At 45.2% G+C, this 19,723-nt stretch overlaps 1 protein-coding gene across 2 annotated transcripts in view; it reads left to right on the top strand.

Moving 5' to 3' along the window:
- Positions 1 to 19,723, top strand: part of LOC124595517 (ribosomal protein S6 kinase alpha-5-like) — a 405,565-nt gene that overhangs the window by 79,825 nt on the left and 306,017 nt on the right. For both annotated transcript variants that reach the window (XM_047134283.1, XM_047134284.1), the window contains exon 2: positions 2,980 to 3,051. In XM_047134283.1, the coding sequence (XP_046990239.1) occupies positions 2,980 to 3,051 (72 nt within the window). The remainder of the gene's footprint in view (positions 1 to 2,979; positions 3,052 to 19,723) is intronic.

The raw sequence follows: 19,723 nt of genomic DNA, 5'->3' as shown, positions 1-19,723 counted from the left end.
TCGATCGTGTTGAAAGATGCTATCACCATCCCCGAATTGCTCTTCATCACTGAGAAGTAACAAGGTGCTTAAAACATCAATGTAGGTCTGTGCTGTGATAGGGCCACCGAAAATAACAATGGGTGCAAGCCCCTCCATGAAAAACACGACAATCTAATGAACAACTGCTCGCAACATTTCTGGTGCGGTTGGGGGTTCTGGTGCGGTTGGGAATTATTGGAGGAAGGGTATGATATGTAAAAAGTATGTAAAACGACCGATATTGACGTCGTATGAATAGCTGATTGTAACAATCACGACAAATTGAAGTTCGGCTTTCAGTTTTGGAGCGTTTGGGTAGGGGAAAAAAAAAACAAATGTTCATCTGGAATTACTTCGTCGCTTCAACTCAAATGAAATTTGTTACCAAATTTAATATTCAATCTGAAATACTTACACCTTATGCTGTGTGATGCGAGGGGTACTATACAGTGCTACTCTCACTTCCCCTTCTCTTGTTGCAGTCGTCATTGATACGCGAGAAGGGAGGACTTCTCGCATGCCTGCGATGAAGGAAGCAAAGTACTGCTTATTCATTCTCCTGCGAACGTACACTCCTTGACTTTTAGTAGTGGTACACACTCTCTGTAGCGTCTGCCGCCGGAGGTAGATGAACATATTGTGACGCCTTCGCTCATATTAAACGAACCCGTGACGAAACGCGCTTCTCTTCTTTGAGTCTTCTCCGTTTCGTGTATGAATCTTAACCCCAACATATGCTTAAAAAGGCAAACGTTTATCTAGGAAAGTAGTCAGTCGTACAAGGGTAGAAGTAAACAACCACATCCTCGGACAGTAATATCTCTCGTGTTTAATCTGACCTTCTAACAACCAGGGGAAAGTCGGAGCTCTTCTGTGAATGCTGCTCGGAATATAGAGATGTCATTCTTTTCTTCTGCGTTGAAAGGAGTTACATCCACTTGCTCCTGCGACGGCTGGTGTGGGTCGTACATTGTGTGTTGGCGGCTGATGGCTGAGACAGGGCGTGGGGGGGGGGGGGGGGGGGCTGACGGCAAACCGTTCGCTAAAAGGTCCGTGTTTTATTGAGACGCCGGAGGCGCCGGTTGCGTACACTGGGGACGGAACTCAGGGGCTGGGAGCGCGCGTCCGCTTTTTCCCCGGTTGTTCTGGGGAGGCGGCCGGCCGCCGAGTAATTATGCGCGACTGTGCGTGTCGGGGGCGGACTCGTAAATTACCGCGGGGGCGGAACGCTGCCGCCGGCCGCCCGGCGTCCATCCCACGCGTGGGACACGTGTCTGTAGGCACTGTTCTGTCCCGCATTTTTTTTTTCTGATATCCTCGTCACAGAGAGATGTGCGAACGGGAGCGTCAGCCTTCATCTCGGTTCACAAGTGTAGCTAGTAGCCACACTGCTCCGTGGACTGTGCAGGCTGTGAAATGAAATAAGTCGTCTGTGTGTGTAACCGTCATTCTTAACTTTCTACCTGCTTATCTGTTTAGTCAGTCTCATTGTAAGTATCACTTCGCTGCTGGAATACGTAACAGAACAATTAAAATATTTTAGTCTTTGACATCTGGGCATGTGGAAAGCAATACGGTAACATTGCGGCTGGTTCGAGATCGTATGCATAGTATTAGAATGGAAGAAGTCCCACAGAGGACTTGGTATGTGCAGCCTTCAGGTTACTTACATGGTACTCTGCTTTCACTTTCTCTTAATTTTTTAAATTAATACTGCCATTGATGTCACTATTGAGTGCCGTCGTTGCCTCGGTTGAATTGGTTGCCATCATTGCCTCGGTTGGTCGATGAGTTGTCGTTGTCGTTGTCGTTGTTGTTGTTGTTGTTGTTGTTGTTCTCGACTGATGGATTGAGCGCCGTCGTTGCCTCGACTGGTGGAACTAATTGCCGTCGTTCCCTCAAGATATCGATAGACTCACACCCACATTACGATTGATTGCACGTGATTGTTATGATCGATACATAGCCTTCTTCGTTAAGATAAATCAGTCACCATAGTCACGAATCGTACGATCATGGTCGCCATCGCCATCTATGGAAGGACGTTTCGCCTTTAAATCGGTTGATCGCTGTACTGGTCAACTTATACTAGCATTCGATTCATCGACTAAGACATATGTAATAGTAGATAGATGGATACGTATGTGGATCGGAGGATTGAGTGATCTATCGATCGATACATTATAAACATGGAAGTCACTGTAGATTGATGGGTTTCCGGCGATGCCACATTGTTCAAATTAATACCTTGGTGTCACGGTCGTTGAATATATTTTCACCGTTCTCAAGACCGAACGGTAGATTGCTGTCGCAGTCAAGACAGACCGATTGGTGTCAGTGTCACAATTTTCGATCGATTGCCAGTTTTGTCGCTTATTATCAATGTTGCCATTATTATATTGATCATACTCATAATTTGAATACCATTTTGCTTTGTTCCGACCACACCCAGGGAGATACGTGGCACACAATAGTTGTTCAGGGACTGCCGACGAAAAGAATTCTCACAACCCTGAAGCCCTGACGACGACGGTTAATCTGTTTTCTGGACGGAAGTAACGCCTACCTGGACACAATTTCTCCTACCTAGAGAAACCCCTGGCGACGGATACACTAAGAACTGCGAACGAAAGAGGGTTCCTGAACAGAACGGAAATTCCATGCCGTAGGGACTCCTTGGTCCACAAATAGGGTCACAACAAAAACGACTTTTTAAATTTGAAATGCTGACGTTAAGACACACTGGCTAATATCCCCTTACTGTGCACCAGTTTTTAAATGTCAGTGATATGATCAATTTATTGACGAAATTAGCTCTCCTTTGCTTGTAATTAGGATGATTCTAATTATTTTGGAACAATGATCTCATAAATAAACGTGTGAAGCCGGGTGCTGCTGAGCTTCCCCGTCTAGTGCAATACGACGCCTAATTTGAATCTGCTGTTTCTTTTGTTTCAGTGAACCTAACGGGCACGACAGGCCGCGTGGACATGTCGCACTTCGAGCTGCTGAAGGTGTTGGGAACGGGAGGTGAGTGCGCATTCACTTTGTCTTCACTCTGTATAGACTCCATCCCATAGTCTTCCCTCAAAGCATTGCAAAATCTAAATTGTGTCTGACTGCTGCAGGTCTCCTTGTCAGTGTACTACAGTTCTTTTGCAGTAAAGCAATTCATTTTGGGGAAAATAAGGGCGATATCGCATCTCAAGCTTCTGTATTTATCCGTCTAATACATCAATTGAGGGAATTCTTCCCATTTCCTAATCGTTCGTTACAGTTTATGGAATATTTTACGTCTTAAATATATTTAATACGTATGCAATTTTGTCATATGACGTGATGGAGACCGTGGCTGTTATTTTAAGACAAATGTGGGTGGTTGTAGGACAGCAACCAGCCACAAATTTACTTTCAGTTCCTTTATTCAAAGGGTACCGTTTCCGGTTTCGAATGGTTGTGATTCATCTTCAGATGGTTTACACGCTTTCCTTACGAATGTGGTGTGTTTTTTATAGATTAACTGTCGTGAAATGTCGGTTTGGAGTGTTTGTTTTCATTACACTCGTCGAACAGACGTGAATACATTCCCACTGCATTCTTATTGTTGCACACGTAAATTTTTCTCACTGAACACTTTAGATTTGTCCACACATCTTCTCGGTGACAAATCTAAAGTGTTCAGTGAGAAAAATTTACGTGTGCAACAATAATAATGCAGTGCGAATGTATTCACATCTGTTGGACAAATGTTATGAAAACACTCCAAATCGACATTTCACGACAATCTGTAAAAAACATATCACATGTCTTACAGAAAGCGTGTAAATCGTCTGAAGATAATCACAACGATTCGAAACCGGTAACGGCACCCTTTGAATAAAGGAACTGAAGGTAAATTTGTGGCTGGTTGCTGTCCTAACACCATCAACATATTTAATACGTTCTTTCATTTCATAAGAAATGTATGTTGCGACAGTCAAGCTGATCAAAACATTTCGTGTTTATTTTGATAGAGGGTTCAAACCGTGTGTTTTTCAGCAGTACTAATAATTTCAAAACAGTCTTCACGTTGTTTATTATCTAATACTCTATGAGCGTAACCATTTCCTTTATTTTACCCAAGAAGGCTGCGAATGGATGGACAAACATTCCAGAAATAAAAACAGTTCTTAGAATGCAAATGCCAGTAGACAAATCTCCTCGGGTTATTACCCGAAAAGCAGCGTGCAACTGATGCAACGTACTGGCAAGTTCCCTGCTTACCTTGATCCAAACGAGTAGGAAACGTGTCGAAACATTTCAAGACAACGCTTTTACTGTTTTAATAACACGGAAAGATTTCAGTGCGACAGGTTGCAGTTGGTTCTCGAAATGTCATTCATTTACACTAAATTCGCATCACACTATAATATTCATTTTGAACGAGACAAGCTCTCTGAACAAAATATTAGTCATCCCCTTAAGCTTTTCAGCCCAAGTGGTTTGTGCTGCAACCCACCATTTTACTCACATCGTTTTTAAGCATCAGTGCCTTTAGCATGAAACCATCTATGCTCCGTAAACCCTGAACCATGGCCTTCGTAGCATCGGTAGTTTCATGCTTAAGGCACTGGTATTTCGAAACATAATACATAAAATGGTGGGTTGCACTAGAAATCACTGGAGCTGGAAGGGTTAAAAGAGCTCTCTCGTAGCTTTCGAGTACTGGCTGTCATTTGACGCTCCATCGTTGACATAATCGTGGTACTGATGTCAGCGTCGAAGCAAACCACGCGTATCGCATTATTTTACCTAAAATTTGCAATGTAATGTATTTTGATGGAGACTTCTCGGCATGTGATTCCTCCTTATCTCTCAATGAGAAAAGATCATTTTTGAAGCCTTCCGATCAAGTTCATTACCTGACGATAAAACCAGACATCATATGCTTGCACTAGCAAGTGCATTTGGCGGGGCGGGGGGAGGGGGGGGGGGATTGCTTGAATGCTACATGACGGCAATCCAGCATCAAGAAAAATCTCGTCGTATGATTGTGGATTTGTTTGTCCTCCCCACAAGTCAATTGCCGGAATAAATTTGTTCTTATGCATGTTGGCCTCCATCACATCTAATAAATTTTGTTTCGCGGCTTCCCCCCCCCCCCCCCCCCCCCCCGCCCCCCGTCGGAGGTTCGAGTCCTCCCTCGGACATGCGTGTGCATGTTGTACTTAGGGTAAGTTAGTTTAAGTTAGATTAAGTAGTGTGTAAGCTTAGAGACCGATGACCTCAGCAGATTGGTCCCTTAAGGTCTTACCACAAATTTCCAAATCCTGTTTAAGTTTGTTCTAAGTTCGCCAGATTTTGCTGAAGTAACTACATTTTTATATTTTGATTCAGTCATCCACCAAACTTTCCTTCGCTTTTCTTTTCCATGCCATCTACGAAAATATTCATAAGTACATTTCGGTTGGCCGGTCGCTATGGCAGAGCGCTTCCAGGAGCTTCAGTCCAGAACCGCGCTGCTGCTACCGTCGCAGGTTCGAATCCTGCCTCGGGCATGGATCTGTGTGATGTCCTTAGAACTATTTAAACCTAACTAACCTAAGTCCATGGGACTGATGGCCTCAGATGTTACGTCCCATAGTGCTTAGAGCCATTATTTCGGTTAATTTGTGGTGTAGGTAAATTAAAAATTGCAAATAAAGTTTTCGCGTAGGGTCACGATACCACGAGACTGAATACCGTTCTGTTCTCCTTCCGCTGTGGAAACCGCTGTCTGGAAACCACGCCAGCACAAGAAGCTCGACACACGTAAAAAATATTTTTTCTAAACCTTTGGCCATCTGGAGCTCCCAATTTTCTTTTTATTTGCGGCTAAGACCTGCATATATCAGAAGTAAAATCGGTGATGAGTAGGCGCGTTGTTTTAATTTTTACCTCCCCTGATACACCTCATTTTACTTCACTAGCTTCGTAATGCAAGTGGTAAGCGACGAATCAAAGTACGGCAGCGGGATCGGTGCGCACTGTGTACTTTAAACCTGATCGGGCTCTGACGGTGATGAGAGGAAGTGTCCTGGAGGCTTGTTTGTCGCGCTCGGGTCAGGGGTCGTTGACTGGATGAGATTACGGCCGTGCGACGGTCGCTGGGCGCCGGTTTCCGAACCGATACTCGGTGCTCTGCGGCGTAGCGCGGAACTTTGACCTGGCGCCCGCATTGTGTGCAAATTCGGCTAATAAGCTCGCCTCGCACTCTGAACTACCGCCGGGGCGGCGATAACTACCGCGGTCGACCCACCGACATTATTGGACATTCCTCCTAGCGCAAAGATAGTAATCGAGTGCACGTTGAAACTCGGGGTGCGCTTGAAAAGCTTTTTCCGCTAATGCCGTCGCGTGTTAAAGTCGGCAAGTCGTTTTGAACTAACAAAGGACAGCGTTTATGCGGACCATAGCATGGCGCCTGCAGCTGCTATTAGTGTGGATGATCCAAAATTCAGTTTCAGCGTAACTTACTTTGCACGACACTGCCTGGAAAGGCATTACCTTCCGTATAATTGATAAGTTGGGTAAAAGATTTCCATCTGCGTATATACTCCTCAAGCCAGCTAACGGTGGGTGGCGGAGCATATTTCTTGTACCACAGCAAATTTTGCTCCTTCCATGTTACAGTCACTATTACTGCGTTGGGAGAACAGCTGTACATAAACGTCCATCTGATCTCTCTCTCTCTCTGTCATTATTTCGCGACGCAGGTGCAACGTACGCTCTCGGAATTCAAACAGCAAATCTCTCCATGATGCACAACGCTACTTCTACCTTCTACCATTGGAGGTCGTTGACTATCGCAGTAACGATCTCGCGCTTGTTAAACGATCCCGTGATGGAACAAGCCGCTCTTCTTCGAAACTTTCGAATTTATTCTTCTAATTGAGCATGATGAAGACCATCCCAGACTGATCAGCAGTACTCCACCCCAGTCGAACGAGTGCTTCGTAAGCCACTTCCTCCGTGCATGAAGTACAAATCCCTAAGATTCTTAGAGTCTGCATTAACATGTGTATTTCACTAGCCACCTTCCAGTGTGTGGCGGAGGGTAAGTTGTGTATCAGTATCACTTCCTCTGTTCCAGTTGCGAATGGTTCGCGGGAAGAAAGATTGGTGGTAATCCTCTGTGTGGGCTCGAATCTTTCTAATTTTTTCCTACGTGGTCTTTCCGCGAGATATATGTAGGAGGAATCAATATATTGGTTGAGTCTTCGAGAAAGATACGTTCTTTGAATTTTAACCGTAAACCTCGCCGTGAAGCAGTAGCAACTTCGTAACACTGCCAGACTAACTAAATGACTGTGTAACGAAACATGCTGTTCTTCTTCGAATCTTATCTGTTTCCCCTACCAGTCCTATTTGGAATGGATCCAAGACTTACGAGAAGTATTCAAGTACTGGTCGAACGAATGTTTTATGAGCTAGCTCCCTTTTTGATGGACTAAATTTCTTTAGAATTGTTCTAATTAATCTGAGTGTGATATACGTCTCAACCGCGATTAATTTTACGTTGTTATTCCATTTCAAATCGCTCCGTACGCAAACTACTAGGTATTTTATGGAAATAATTGCTTCCAGTGATTGTTCTGAAGTCTTGTAATAATACAGTACCCTAATTTTCTGTCTATAAGTACGCAGCGTCAGCAGCCACTCCTTGCTCATTTCTGTGCTTCACTATAGTATCGTGACGTTGCAACCTTCTTACTGACAACAGCACCGCTGCAAATCGCCTAACTGATCATCCGACGTTATTCACCAAACCATTTATATACTATAAATACACTGTAAGCGGAAGCGGCCCTGTAACACTATTGTGGAGTACTCCTGGACCAAGCTTCACTTCCATTTTTTCCGGTAAGAGCGACAGATCTGCTTCGATAATTCGAGAAGCCCATATTGCGGTCACAAAACGACAATTCGTTCTTGTATCGAATGCCTTAAGTCTACGACGCTCTGGATTTCATGGACAAACAGAGAAGATGTGTTCAGCAAGATCTCTGTGTGTTGAATTCTTTGACTTTTTTTAGAGGAGATTTTTATTCTCCAGACAGCCACAATGCTGCCTAAAGGATAAACTTCTTAAAACAACGAAATATTGAACTGCATCCGGCAGAAGGCTAAATTCAGAGACAAAACGTCAACAAATTGTATTTGCAGGCTATCCGGAATGACTGGCAACGACTGCACTAAAACACTGTCGCAATTACGCACGATAATTTCGCCCTAGAGTAGCGTAAAAAAATCACGTATCTTTGCTGATTACATGCTCTCATGTCGGCAGCAGACAGGTATCATATAAGGCAATATGAGAATCACAGATGGTGCTTTGTGGATCGTCGCATGAACCCGATACGTTGTTTGTTTTTGAGAGCGCTAGTTATGGAATTGCGTTATAATGCTATGCGCATGCCATTTACATTCATTACCCTGTTTCCGCTTGGGCCACGCGGCTGCGGCATGCAGACATATGCTTCCGCTGCTCGTTGTCACTGTCGCTGTGCCCCAACAGACATGATGATGATTCCTTAATAATGATCCAAAACTACGGCAGGCAAAGTACAACTTGAGGCAGCGACTGCTGTGTCGGGCCCCGTAAACAATTAAAATCGCAATTTAAAAGTATCCACGGAAAAAGTGACAGAACTGTAATTTTTTGGTTCCCGCCATAGTTTTCAGCAAATTAACACATTTAGTTTCCGTCGCTGTTGACAGAGCTACTGATTATGCTTTCTAAAATTTTTCGAGGTTTCTCACAGATTCTTCTGAGCCTTATTAGATCGTACAGGACACAAATAAAGAAGGAAACATTTATTGAGCCTGAGTGTTCCATAGTAATTTGTTTACGACGAAGGCGACAATGTCTCACTACTGTCACTGTCTGAGCCTTATAAACAGCTGTTGTAACATTGCCGGCCGGTGTGGCCGTGCGGTTCTAAGCGCTTCAGTTTGCAACCGCGTGACCGCTACGGTCGCAGGTTCGAATCCTGCCTCGGGCATGGATGTGTGTGATGTCCTTAGGTTAGTTAGGTTCAAGTAGTTGTAAGTTCTATGGGACTGATGACCTCAGTAGTTAAGTCCCATAGTGCTCAGAGCCATTTGAACCATTTTTGTTGTAACATTGCATTTCATTCTGGTAGAGGTGTGAGTTGTGTAATTGTACCCTGTTGGCCATTTTGGTGCTTTTGTAGCGTTGCATGTTTGTTTAGGAGTACAGAGTTTGGAATGAAAAGGAGGCACTACACACATACCATTCGAACATGTCCCTAAATGATTGTAGGTTGCTGTTGTTAATTGAAGAGAAAGCTTTCATAGTATAGATACCGTGAACTACATCAAGCCAGGCTTCTCACTAAACACCACCACCACCACCACCACCACAACAGATTTTCATGTTCTTCATATTTTCCGTACGTCACTGCTTTCTGTTGAAATTATTGAAATAAATTTTGCAAAGATTTCTGCTAACGTTTCTGCAACCTTTCGAAGCCAAAGACGTTTCGCAAATAGTCTTGACACATTGCACACGGTCAAAAATAAATAATATGGTTCATTTATCAAATATACATTAATTAACAATGACGTTGAATGCCATCATAAAAAAACTAGCCAGAAATATCGGGAATCCCTACAATCTTTAGTGCTAAATATGGTAAATATCATCTTCTCTCCCTCAGCAGTGTGTCCAGGAGGAATAATTGATTAAAGTCTAGACTGGACCGAGCACGTAAATGCAGTGTCCAAGAAGGCGTCAGCATCTCTCTATGCCCTACAAAAATATGAAAAGTTCTTCCCTCTTGACCTGAAAAAGAATATTGTACAAACACTCATACTTCGAATTATTGATTACAGCGATGTTATTCTGCAAGGCCTTCCTCAGGAGCGCTCACGGCGCCTGGAGCTAGTTATACGCACAGCTACCTCGGCTGCTTGCAGACAAGCGCAGAGATTATCATACCTCCTGCCTTCTGTACTGTCTTGTCAACGCACAGTGTCCCCTCACATTTCACTTCGATCTTAACCCTCTCGTCTAAAAAAAAACATGGAAGAAACACCCATTGCATCGTTCAGCCAGTTTCTCGAAATCCTTCTCAGAACCAAGATCCCGACTTCGAAATAACCTCCCGCATTATATTAGAGACCTGGATGACATTTCCAGCTTCAGAAAACAGCTAATGACATATCTACTAATAACATTTCTACTGAAGCAACAATAATGACTCTCATTGTCCTTGTCCGTACATCCTTCTTTCCAAGCAGACCTTTCTCGTTTGCCAGTATTCTTAGCTGGTGCAAACTACTTAAATTTTCTTTGTCAGTATCCGCTACATCAGAAAACATCTATTTTGTACACTTATAAATTATTTTTATATCGCCACTATCATGTTGTTGTTGTTGTTGTTGCTGCTGCTATTATCACTGAGTGGCGGCAGTAGTAGTAGTAGTAATAGTACGAGTACCGCCCGCATAAACTTTATTAGTTGATAGTGTTATTTACTCACAACGTCTCTGTACACACTCAAATCATTTTAGTGCTATTTGTCTAATTAAAATTATTTCTTAGGCAACTAAGATGTAAAAAAGGTACTGTATGTGTGAAACTCTTGTCCAATGTAGGAGATGGCCTGATGCCCCTTATCAGCTTAGGTTAAATACATCTAAATATACATACATTCTCCGTCAGCTACCGTATGGTGCATGGCGGAGGGTAACCTATACCAGTACTAGTTGTTTCCTTTCCTGCTCTACTCGCAATGAGCCCTAATTTCTCGTATCTTATCTTCATGCTTCTTAGCGCAGTGTATGGTGCCGGCAGTAGAATCGTTTGGCAGTCAGCTTCAAATGCCGGTTCTCTAAATTTTCTCAATAGTGTTTGTCGCAAAGAACGTCACCTTCCCTCCAGGGATTCCCATTTGAGTCCCGAAGCATCTTCTAAAACATAGTTGGTGTTCGAGCCTACCGGTAACAAATCTGGCAGGCCGCCTCTGACTTGCTTCGACGTCTTCCGTCAGTCCGATCTGGTACGGATCCAAAACACTGCAGCAGTACTCAAGAATAGGTCGCACGAGCGTCTTATATGTGGTCTCATTTACAGGTGAACCACTCTTTCTTAAAATTCTCCCAATAAACCGAAGTCGACCATTCGCCTTCCGTACCCCAATCCTCAAATGCTCCTTTCATTTCATATCGTTTTGCACCGTTACTCCGCGATACTTCAGCGACGTGACTGTGTTCAAATGGCTCTGAGCACTATGGACTTAATTTCTGAGGTCATCAGTCCCCTAGAACTTAGAACTACTTAAACCTCACTAACCTAAGGACATCACACACATCCATGCCCGAGGCAGGATTTGAACCTGCAACCGTAGAGGTCGTGCGGTTCCAGACTGTAGCGCCTAGAACCGCTCGGCCACCCCAGGCGGCCGTGACTGTGTCAAGCAGGCCACTACTAATGCTGTATCCGACCATTACGGGTTTGTTTTTCAGTTCATCCGCATTAAGTCACATTTTTCTACATTTGGAGCCAGCTGCCATTCGTCACACCAACCAGAACATTGGTGTAAGTTACCTTGTATCCTCCTATAGTAACGCATCTTCGACACCTTTCCGTACATCATAGCATCATAAGCAAACGATCTCAGATTGCCACCACCTCTCCCCTCCCTCTCCCCTCCCTCTCCCCTCCCGCTCCCCTCCCGCTCCCCTCCCCCTCCCCTCCCCCTCCCCTCCCCCTCCCCTCCCCCTCCCCTATCTCCCTCCCCCCTCTCCCACTCCCCCCTCCGCCCTCCCCCTCTCCCTAGCCCCTACCCCCTCCCCCCACCACCGCATCCGCCAGTTTCTGTATGTATATAGTGAATAGCAGCGGTCTTGTTGTACTTCCTGGGGCATTCCTAAAGATACCCTTGTCTACGACAGACATTCGCCTTGGAGGACAGCGCACTCTAAGGCGCTGCAGTCATGGACTGTGCGGCTGGTCCCGGCGGAGGTTAGAGTCCTCCCTCGGGCATGTGTGTGTGTGTGTGTGTGTGTGTGTGTGTGTGTGTGTGTGTGTGTGTGTGTGTGTGTGTGTGTGTTTCTCTTTAGGATTATTTAGGGTAACTAGTGTGTAAGCTTAGGGACCGATGACCTTAGCAGTTAAGTCCCATAAGATTTCACACACATTTGAACATTTTTTGACAGCGTACTGGTTCCTATTTGTTAAGAAGTCATCGAGGCATTCGCAAAACTGGGAACCTATTCCATATGCTCTACCGTCGTTAACACTTGATAGAGTGGCACCGTGTCGAATGCTTCGCGGAAACCTATAAATATGGAATAGTTCGCAGAATATTGTGAGAAAAGGACAAAATGAGCTGATAAATAAATTACATAACATAAATCACAGGTCTCACGCGAATATTCAGGTGTTTATTATTTGCTCGAGCTGTTCCACAGTGAAACTTTTGAGAAATGATCTGAAAGCGGTACTGTAAACCCTCTGCCAAGCACTGCAGGGTAGTGTCGCAGACGTGCTCCCTGTAACACCGGCCTGTCGCCCGTGTTCTCGGTGTTTTTGCTTTCTATTTTCCGGCCCGCGCCGCCCCTTAACGCCGCGTCGTAATTCTGCTAGCGCGGGCGGCGGCTCAGAATTTGCCGCACCAGACGTGCCCGGATCGGGAGCGTCATAAATATCTGAGCAGGCGCTGCGCCGCGATAGCCGCCGGCCCCGGCGGACGGCATTATCTGCGCCACGGGCGCCGCTTTGCATTTTAAACGCCGCCGCCATAATTAATAAACAGCGCGCGCCGTGCGCCGGCGCCGGCTGCGAAACGCCCGGCTGGCCCACCGTTCCCCTGATTGGCACTCTCCGAAAGCGGGGACGCCACCTCTGCGAGTCTACGGTACGTCCGAGCTGAGGCGGCCCATCCCCAGCGCTGCTCGTACTTGCGATTGGTAACACAGTACGAGTAAACCTGAGATCTAGCGAAAACATAGGCCAACAACCGACACGGCGTTACAACAACGAGGCAATGGCGAGGCGAACATACCACTGAGTCTCCTGTCAGTGTACGGCGAAACGTGAAGGATGGCTGAGAGTCCCAGATGGCTGGCGGGGTAAATGGCGTCTGGCGCCGCGACTGGACGATGTGGCCAAGATCCAGTTCTGTGCTCTCCGGTGGGCTTCCAGAGTCGCCAGGTCGCGATACCAGAAAGTGCATCGGCACTCCTCCATACGCGGAGTCGTCATTCAAGATAGCTGTTTCTGACCGCGCCTATCGGCTATTGGTGGTCGTTACTGTGAACCCCAGCGCTTCCTTTACTGTTTCAGGGGACGGGGATAATTCTTCAGGCTGGAGATAATGTTCAAAATGTTCAAATGTGCGTGAAATTTTATGGGACTTACCTGCTAAGGTCATCAGTCCCTAAGCTTACACACTACTTAACCTAAATTATCCTAAGGACAAACACGCACACCCATGCCCGAGAGAGGACTCGAACCTCCGCCGGGATCAGCCGCACAGTCCATGACTGTAGCGCCTCAGACCGCTCGGCCAACCTCGCGCGGCTGGAGATTATGGACCAGCTGTAACACTTATGGCTAGTGTTTTAAAACTACCGTAGGCTATCACTAACTAAGCGTAGAATGCAGCAGTTTCCTTAGTAGCTTTGTCCAGTGAAGTTCGTAACCGCGTTACGTGCACGTTAGGTGTTGCACACCTATTTGTAGCTATTGATAGCTTTGCTTCTGTGTATGATGCGTGTCTTAATATATCCCAATAGAAACAGGAAGCGGTAAGCTTTCTACAAACTAATGATATATTAAGGGCCGTGTAAGCTACGGAATATCTTTGTTCTACATAATTATTCTCCAGTCTCTTACTTAAAAATAAACAATTGATATTTTCATGGTTTAACCCAGGTTTTATTGATGTGTAACGTCAAACAGGATGTTGTAGTGAAAATAAAAAAACACAAATTTATCATGTAGCGCTAGAAACAGAAATTTTCTGAAAGCGGTAAAATAAGAAAGAAAGGCAAAAACATATCAAACATCGCTTCAATACTTCGTGGAGCTTATACAAAACATTTGTTCTGTTATTCATAAACAACGTTCGCACTTACCAGTAATAACAGTAAAGTTTTACCTTTGACCATGACGAACAACGTCGTATTGAATCCAAAAAAACAGCAATATTAATATAGTTTATTTTTGTTTGGGCATGGATACTGTATTTACGTCAAAAGTAATTGTTTTGATTACATAAAATAGCAGAGCTTATTCGATCAACCAATTTTTATTACTTACAAAATGCAGTTTATATTTTTTTAAGGATATAGAATACACAGTGGACTAACATTAAAAGATATGCGATTGTAATTATGTGCAAAACAAACAAAGAACAAGTCTGCGGTTTGCAGTTTTTGTCATACATTCACTTTCGTTTTTTCTATACCAGTGCTACCAGTACTACCGGTAATCATATTTCTTACTGCGTCATTTATGTATCGTACCAAAAAAAAAAAAAAAAACGGAGCAGTAACTTTGGTAGAGTGCAACTCTATTTATGGGTAACTGGCCTGGTGCAGGCTATAATGCTGCGCAATACGGCTTAAATTCTGCTACTGCATAGCTTGTTGCGTCGTGATCATGAGCTAAGGTACAGTTGTTGATACGAAGTAGTTTTCTCACCTGTCATCGGTTAATCGTAGCATGGGCTTACGTGGCCGCGTCGCCTTTCCTGGTCGCTGACTGGCGAGAACTGAGATGCAGAGGAGACTCCACTCCAGCTTGAGAACAGTTCTGTGGCGTCAGTCGCCTCTAGCAGCCACTGACGAGATTCGATGAGAGGAAATTGGTCGTATGAGCGGAAGTCCTTTCACTGCTCGTAGTAGTTCTTTCTCATACGATGTTCCTAATCTTTAATTGCATTTCACTGAGTTCGTGGCTTGCGTTCAGACGATAAGGTCCAGCGGAGTAGAAATACATGTATGTAAAAATATCGCATTGTGCAGTAGTGTGCATAACCTCGTACAGTAGTTCACAGTCATGAAATTGGACATGTCTATCAGTACATAATTATGATTGTGTCAGCGATTGTGTTGAGTGTTGCGTTAAATACTGCAACGTGGAATAAATGTCTGGCATCCCGTAAACAATTACGTGGGCCAACTCATTACCGGAAACTAGAGTTACACATTTCTAAACTAAATTGACAGAGCTAAATCAGCAATGGAACCACGACAGTGCGAGATGACCTGTGAGAGAGACATAACTATACGAGACACAGTGTGACCAAACAGAAATTTGGCGACGTTTCCCTGTTGTGCATATGACCACCTGCAATTGTCACGTGAATTGTTAGGTTATTACAGCCATCCACATCTTCACGTATTGAGATGTTGCACTGTCTTACATTAATCCAGCTAAATAGTGTTCTGGCCTAAACCTTCTGTATTCAAAGGCGAGTGATTCCCACAAAGTGTTCGGTGTTCCCTGATAATTCAGAAAATAAACTTCTCCTACTGTTTGATGGAAGCAGCATCTCTCAGCAAGCACTCTGAGCGTTAATACGGAACGGCCAACTGAAGTGCCTATATTCGCTGTGGAGACCGACAGATAAAAGGTCTGCCTGTTGAAATAATTTCTTGGATCGGTTTCGGTTGCTCGCAAGCTCGGGAGTACCGGACAGCGCTCCGGAAGGTAGTAAGGTGGTAGCGGGCACCGTGTGGCGGAAATTAGGTTTCAGAAGTGTTGCGTGTGCGAATTCGGGAGTGAATGATCCTCAGGGCTCAGTATCGTTGTTCACCGGTTTTTATGGGAAAGGGAATGACTTAATGAGTTAAGTACTCAGATGTAGCACACCGTAAAGAGGTAGTAGCCTCTGTACCGGCACGGAGCTAGAGTCGCGCACTTTTCGTGATCACATGTAACCTAGGAACGACGGGTTAGCACTGTACGAATCTGTACATTCTGACCCGCAGGTACTGACTTGTCGCTTCACTGACGACAATAATTGCAGACTACATCCATTAGGACCTTGCCTAGAAAGCATTGCTGGAGTTAAAGGTTGGACCGAGAGTTCATCATTCAGTGTTAATGTTTGACTTTCGACTCGAATATATGACTATTATGGATGTCGAGTGGACACCGACCAAGAAGGACGTTTGTATGTGCCTTGCAGTTTAGACAGTACTATTCTGAGCGTATTGCATCTAAATGCGCCAGCTGGGCTCATAGACAAGAAGGTTGCTTGATTAGGCTCTAATTTTTAGTGCTGAGACCACTTCTACAAGGCCTCTGCAAATCAGATCGCGACAAAGTATTTGAACGCTAGCACTCCTGCGACATGTCAGTATCGCTTCTCCAGTGTCTAAATACAGTGCCACATGAAATAGAGAATACACAGAGCAGAAAAAACCTGATTATGTGTGCCAGCCTGTAAATACCGTGTGGACAGATCTCGCAGTATGTTGTTAAAGAAAGTATCCAAACAGGAACAGCGACTTAGAAACATAAGGAGGCTCTACGATGAACTAGAAATCAAACGTGGGATAAGAAAAAGAGTCATGTTCGGCACATAAAATAACCAATGGCCGTGTGTAGTTGCAGATGTTAGTTTTGTAAAAAAAAAAAAAAGAAATAAAAAAAACCTGTATTGTGAGTTGCATTTCACGCTCAACTGAGAAAGTAGCATCCCAGCAGTCGTTTTTTCAGGCTTGCTCTGTGCGTGCTTCCACAAGTTGCGTAGTTCATAAATCTTGACGTGGAAGTTACAGGGAACTGAGCTTAATGCGATAACAGAACGCGTGTTTGCCGATGGTGGAGTAACAGCCAACGCTGTTGGTTAGCCAGTGGCAGGCGTAGTGTGAAGGAGTGCGGAGAAAGTCCACGCAGAGGCGGTGACGACGATGGCTACTAGCTTTCTACTGCGCACTCTTTGCACCGCACAGTCGTGGATCTCCCGTTACTTTGCACGGACAGTGCCTTTCCCTAATAATGATCGCTCACCTTGAACGAATTGTTGCAGTCGTAGGGTGACAGAGGAATGGTGTGGTGGGTGGTTGGGGGAGGGGGAAAGAGAGAGAGAGAGAGAGTGGTTTGTAGTGAAGAAGAAAGGTTGTTAAATTATCAGCGGAGGAAAAGAGGGAGAATGGGTGGTTGATTGGGAGGCGAGAGAGGTTTTATTATACTCGTGTCGGAAGCCAAATGAGGTATCATTGGTTCATAACTGAGCCACACCTAGGTCTGTATAGTTTGCAGCCATGAGGTAGTGCGTTGTACAGATCAACTGATACAAGGGCCACTGGCGCAGATGTTCCTGTTACTTATTCTGCCCACTCGCACTTCTTATCCTCCGATGTGGAACTCCATAGTTTAAAGGACGACGTCACCCTACCGACACCAGCTGTTAAGCGGTTTGGGGGACTTCCAAAAACACTAATTCTGGTTTCAGCCGGCCTGAAGATTTTCTCGCTGTTCCACCCAATCTTGTACGGATTTCCATCGAAAACGTCTCGTCTTATCTGGAGGGAATTTAAAATGTTCTAGTCTTCGATCGACACTTTCTATTGGTCTTAGCTTCAGCTGAGTTAGTTCATGGGCAAACAGCCATCGAGCTTCAACGTTTTCAGCCTTCAGTCGTTCATGATCGGCGGCAACTTCTCCACGAATATTTGGAGGAGGGATACCGCCAGGACAGGAGATGTTCTCAACAGGCGTAGGTTTTAAGCACCCTGTAACCAGCCTGCAAGCATCGTTCAAAGCAAGATCTACAGTTCCGGTACAGAGAGGTTAATAGTTGCTTAAGGAAAAAGTATGAGACGATGAGAGGTTGGCATATATGGGGGAAAAGTATGTAGGGGTGGGGATTTTTAGGGAGGTAGACAGAAGTTAGTGAAAAGGTACATGGGTTGGTAAGTACGCACTTAGAAGGGTGTGCAGATGAAAGTTAGGACAAACATGCCAAGGTGCAGCTAACTCAGTACATAGACATAATAAAATATAGTTAGATATCTGATGGAGGATCTGCAAGGTCAGGTCAGGATAATAAAAGCACTCTATTAATCGTGTAACGCTCGGCGTTTTATTTACATTCTGTTAATGAACCTTGAATAACGGAGAAAACCACACTCGATTTAGCATCGTAAACGACGACAAAAATCACTGTTGGCACAGTTGACATAAATTACAAAATTATGAATTCATGCGATATGTCATACCCATAGATGATAAATAACTGGGAGAAACTGTTCAAAGCGATAACCTCTCTGAATGTGTATGACAACAGTGCACAAAACTGTGCCTATATCACAGAGGGGTTATGTTTGCTAATAATATGGCCTTCTGAGATCCGATTCACGTTTTACACTAAGAGTTGCAGCAGTGCCCTAGGAAAGGAATAGAGAAGAATGGCACCGCAAATCACACTGGCCGCTAGAGAAGGGGCTGCCTCTTGCAGTTAGACTACTACGAGAGAGAATGTTCAAAGAACGGTGACCTTCAACTGCGAAATGGCCAGCGGCCGTACGCTGTACGCGTGCTCACATGTGGTTAGTCAGCGACATGTTTTTTAATGTTTCGGCGGGAAACTTGTCAGGTACTGTTGTTCCTTCTAGCGAACCGTCTGATGGTAAGATACTCAGGGGCTTAACTGAGTACAGCCGACCTTTTGGGTTGGTCTAAGAAACAAGAAAGCAGCTGTGATTCTTGAGTTTCTCCCGGCGTATTTGATGATCAAAATATCCACGGGTGTACTGCCGGTCTACAATGTCCAGCGGGCACAATATTTCGGCGATCATACATGTCGCCATCATCAGGTGAACTGACGGACTGAGCTCCTGTGAACGTGCCGGCACGTAGATCCGTACGCCATGGCTGTTCAGTTCCCTCTGAGCAGCCATAGCATACGGATCTCCGTGCCGGCACGTTCACAGGAGCTCAGTCCGTCAGTTCACCTGATGAGGGCGACAAGTATGATCGCCGAAATATTGTGCCCGTTGGACACTGTAGACCGGCAGTACACCCGTGGGTATTTTGATTAAGAAACCAGCTGTATCACTGGTATCGGTAGTGTCTCTCTGTACGAATTCAGCGAGTAAAAACCTCCTCTTACAAATATCTACGTGTAATTTCTGTTAGACAAATTGATATTCTGCTGCTTTGCCAGAGGAATACATTACGAATCAGAACTTATGGCAGAGATTCACTGTCGCTTCCGCTAATTTTGGCTCTGAGCGCTACTCTTACTTGCGCTGTGAATTTTACCCCACCGCGTACTTTTTAATAAAAACTCTTGTATATAGTCGCTGCATAACACCAGCGAGCTCTTCGCACTGCAACCCGGCAGCTAGCTTCCGATGTGGAAATTGGAATGCTCGGAACGTAAGGTTTCAGCGCTGGGCGCAGCGAAAATCCGAGGGCCGTCCGCCACATCGGGACGAAAAGAAGGCCGAAGGAGTGATGGGAAGGGGGAGGAGCTGGAGAGGGGGTGGGAATGCGGGGGCGTCGAGTGCAGCGGCGGCGGCGTCGGCGGCCGACTGCGGCCTGATTGTCGGCGCGGGGGCGGACTGCGGCGCGGCTGCGCCCTCCCCGCGAATCCGGGAATAATCACGGTCGCCGCCTGCGAAGAATAACAGCCCAGCGAAAATCAGGCTCACAGCGGCAGCTTCCGGGCTCTTCTTGTAAGGAAGAGAGTGA

This window comes from Schistocerca americana, chromosome 2 (assembly GCF_021461395.2).
Source record: "Schistocerca americana isolate TAMUIC-IGC-003095 chromosome 2, iqSchAmer2.1, whole genome shotgun sequence".
NCBI classification, from domain to species: domain Eukaryota; kingdom Metazoa; phylum Arthropoda; class Insecta; order Orthoptera; family Acrididae; genus Schistocerca; species Schistocerca americana.
Note: the sequence above shows the minus strand (reverse complement) of the source record. Positions and strands in the feature narration are given on the sequence as shown.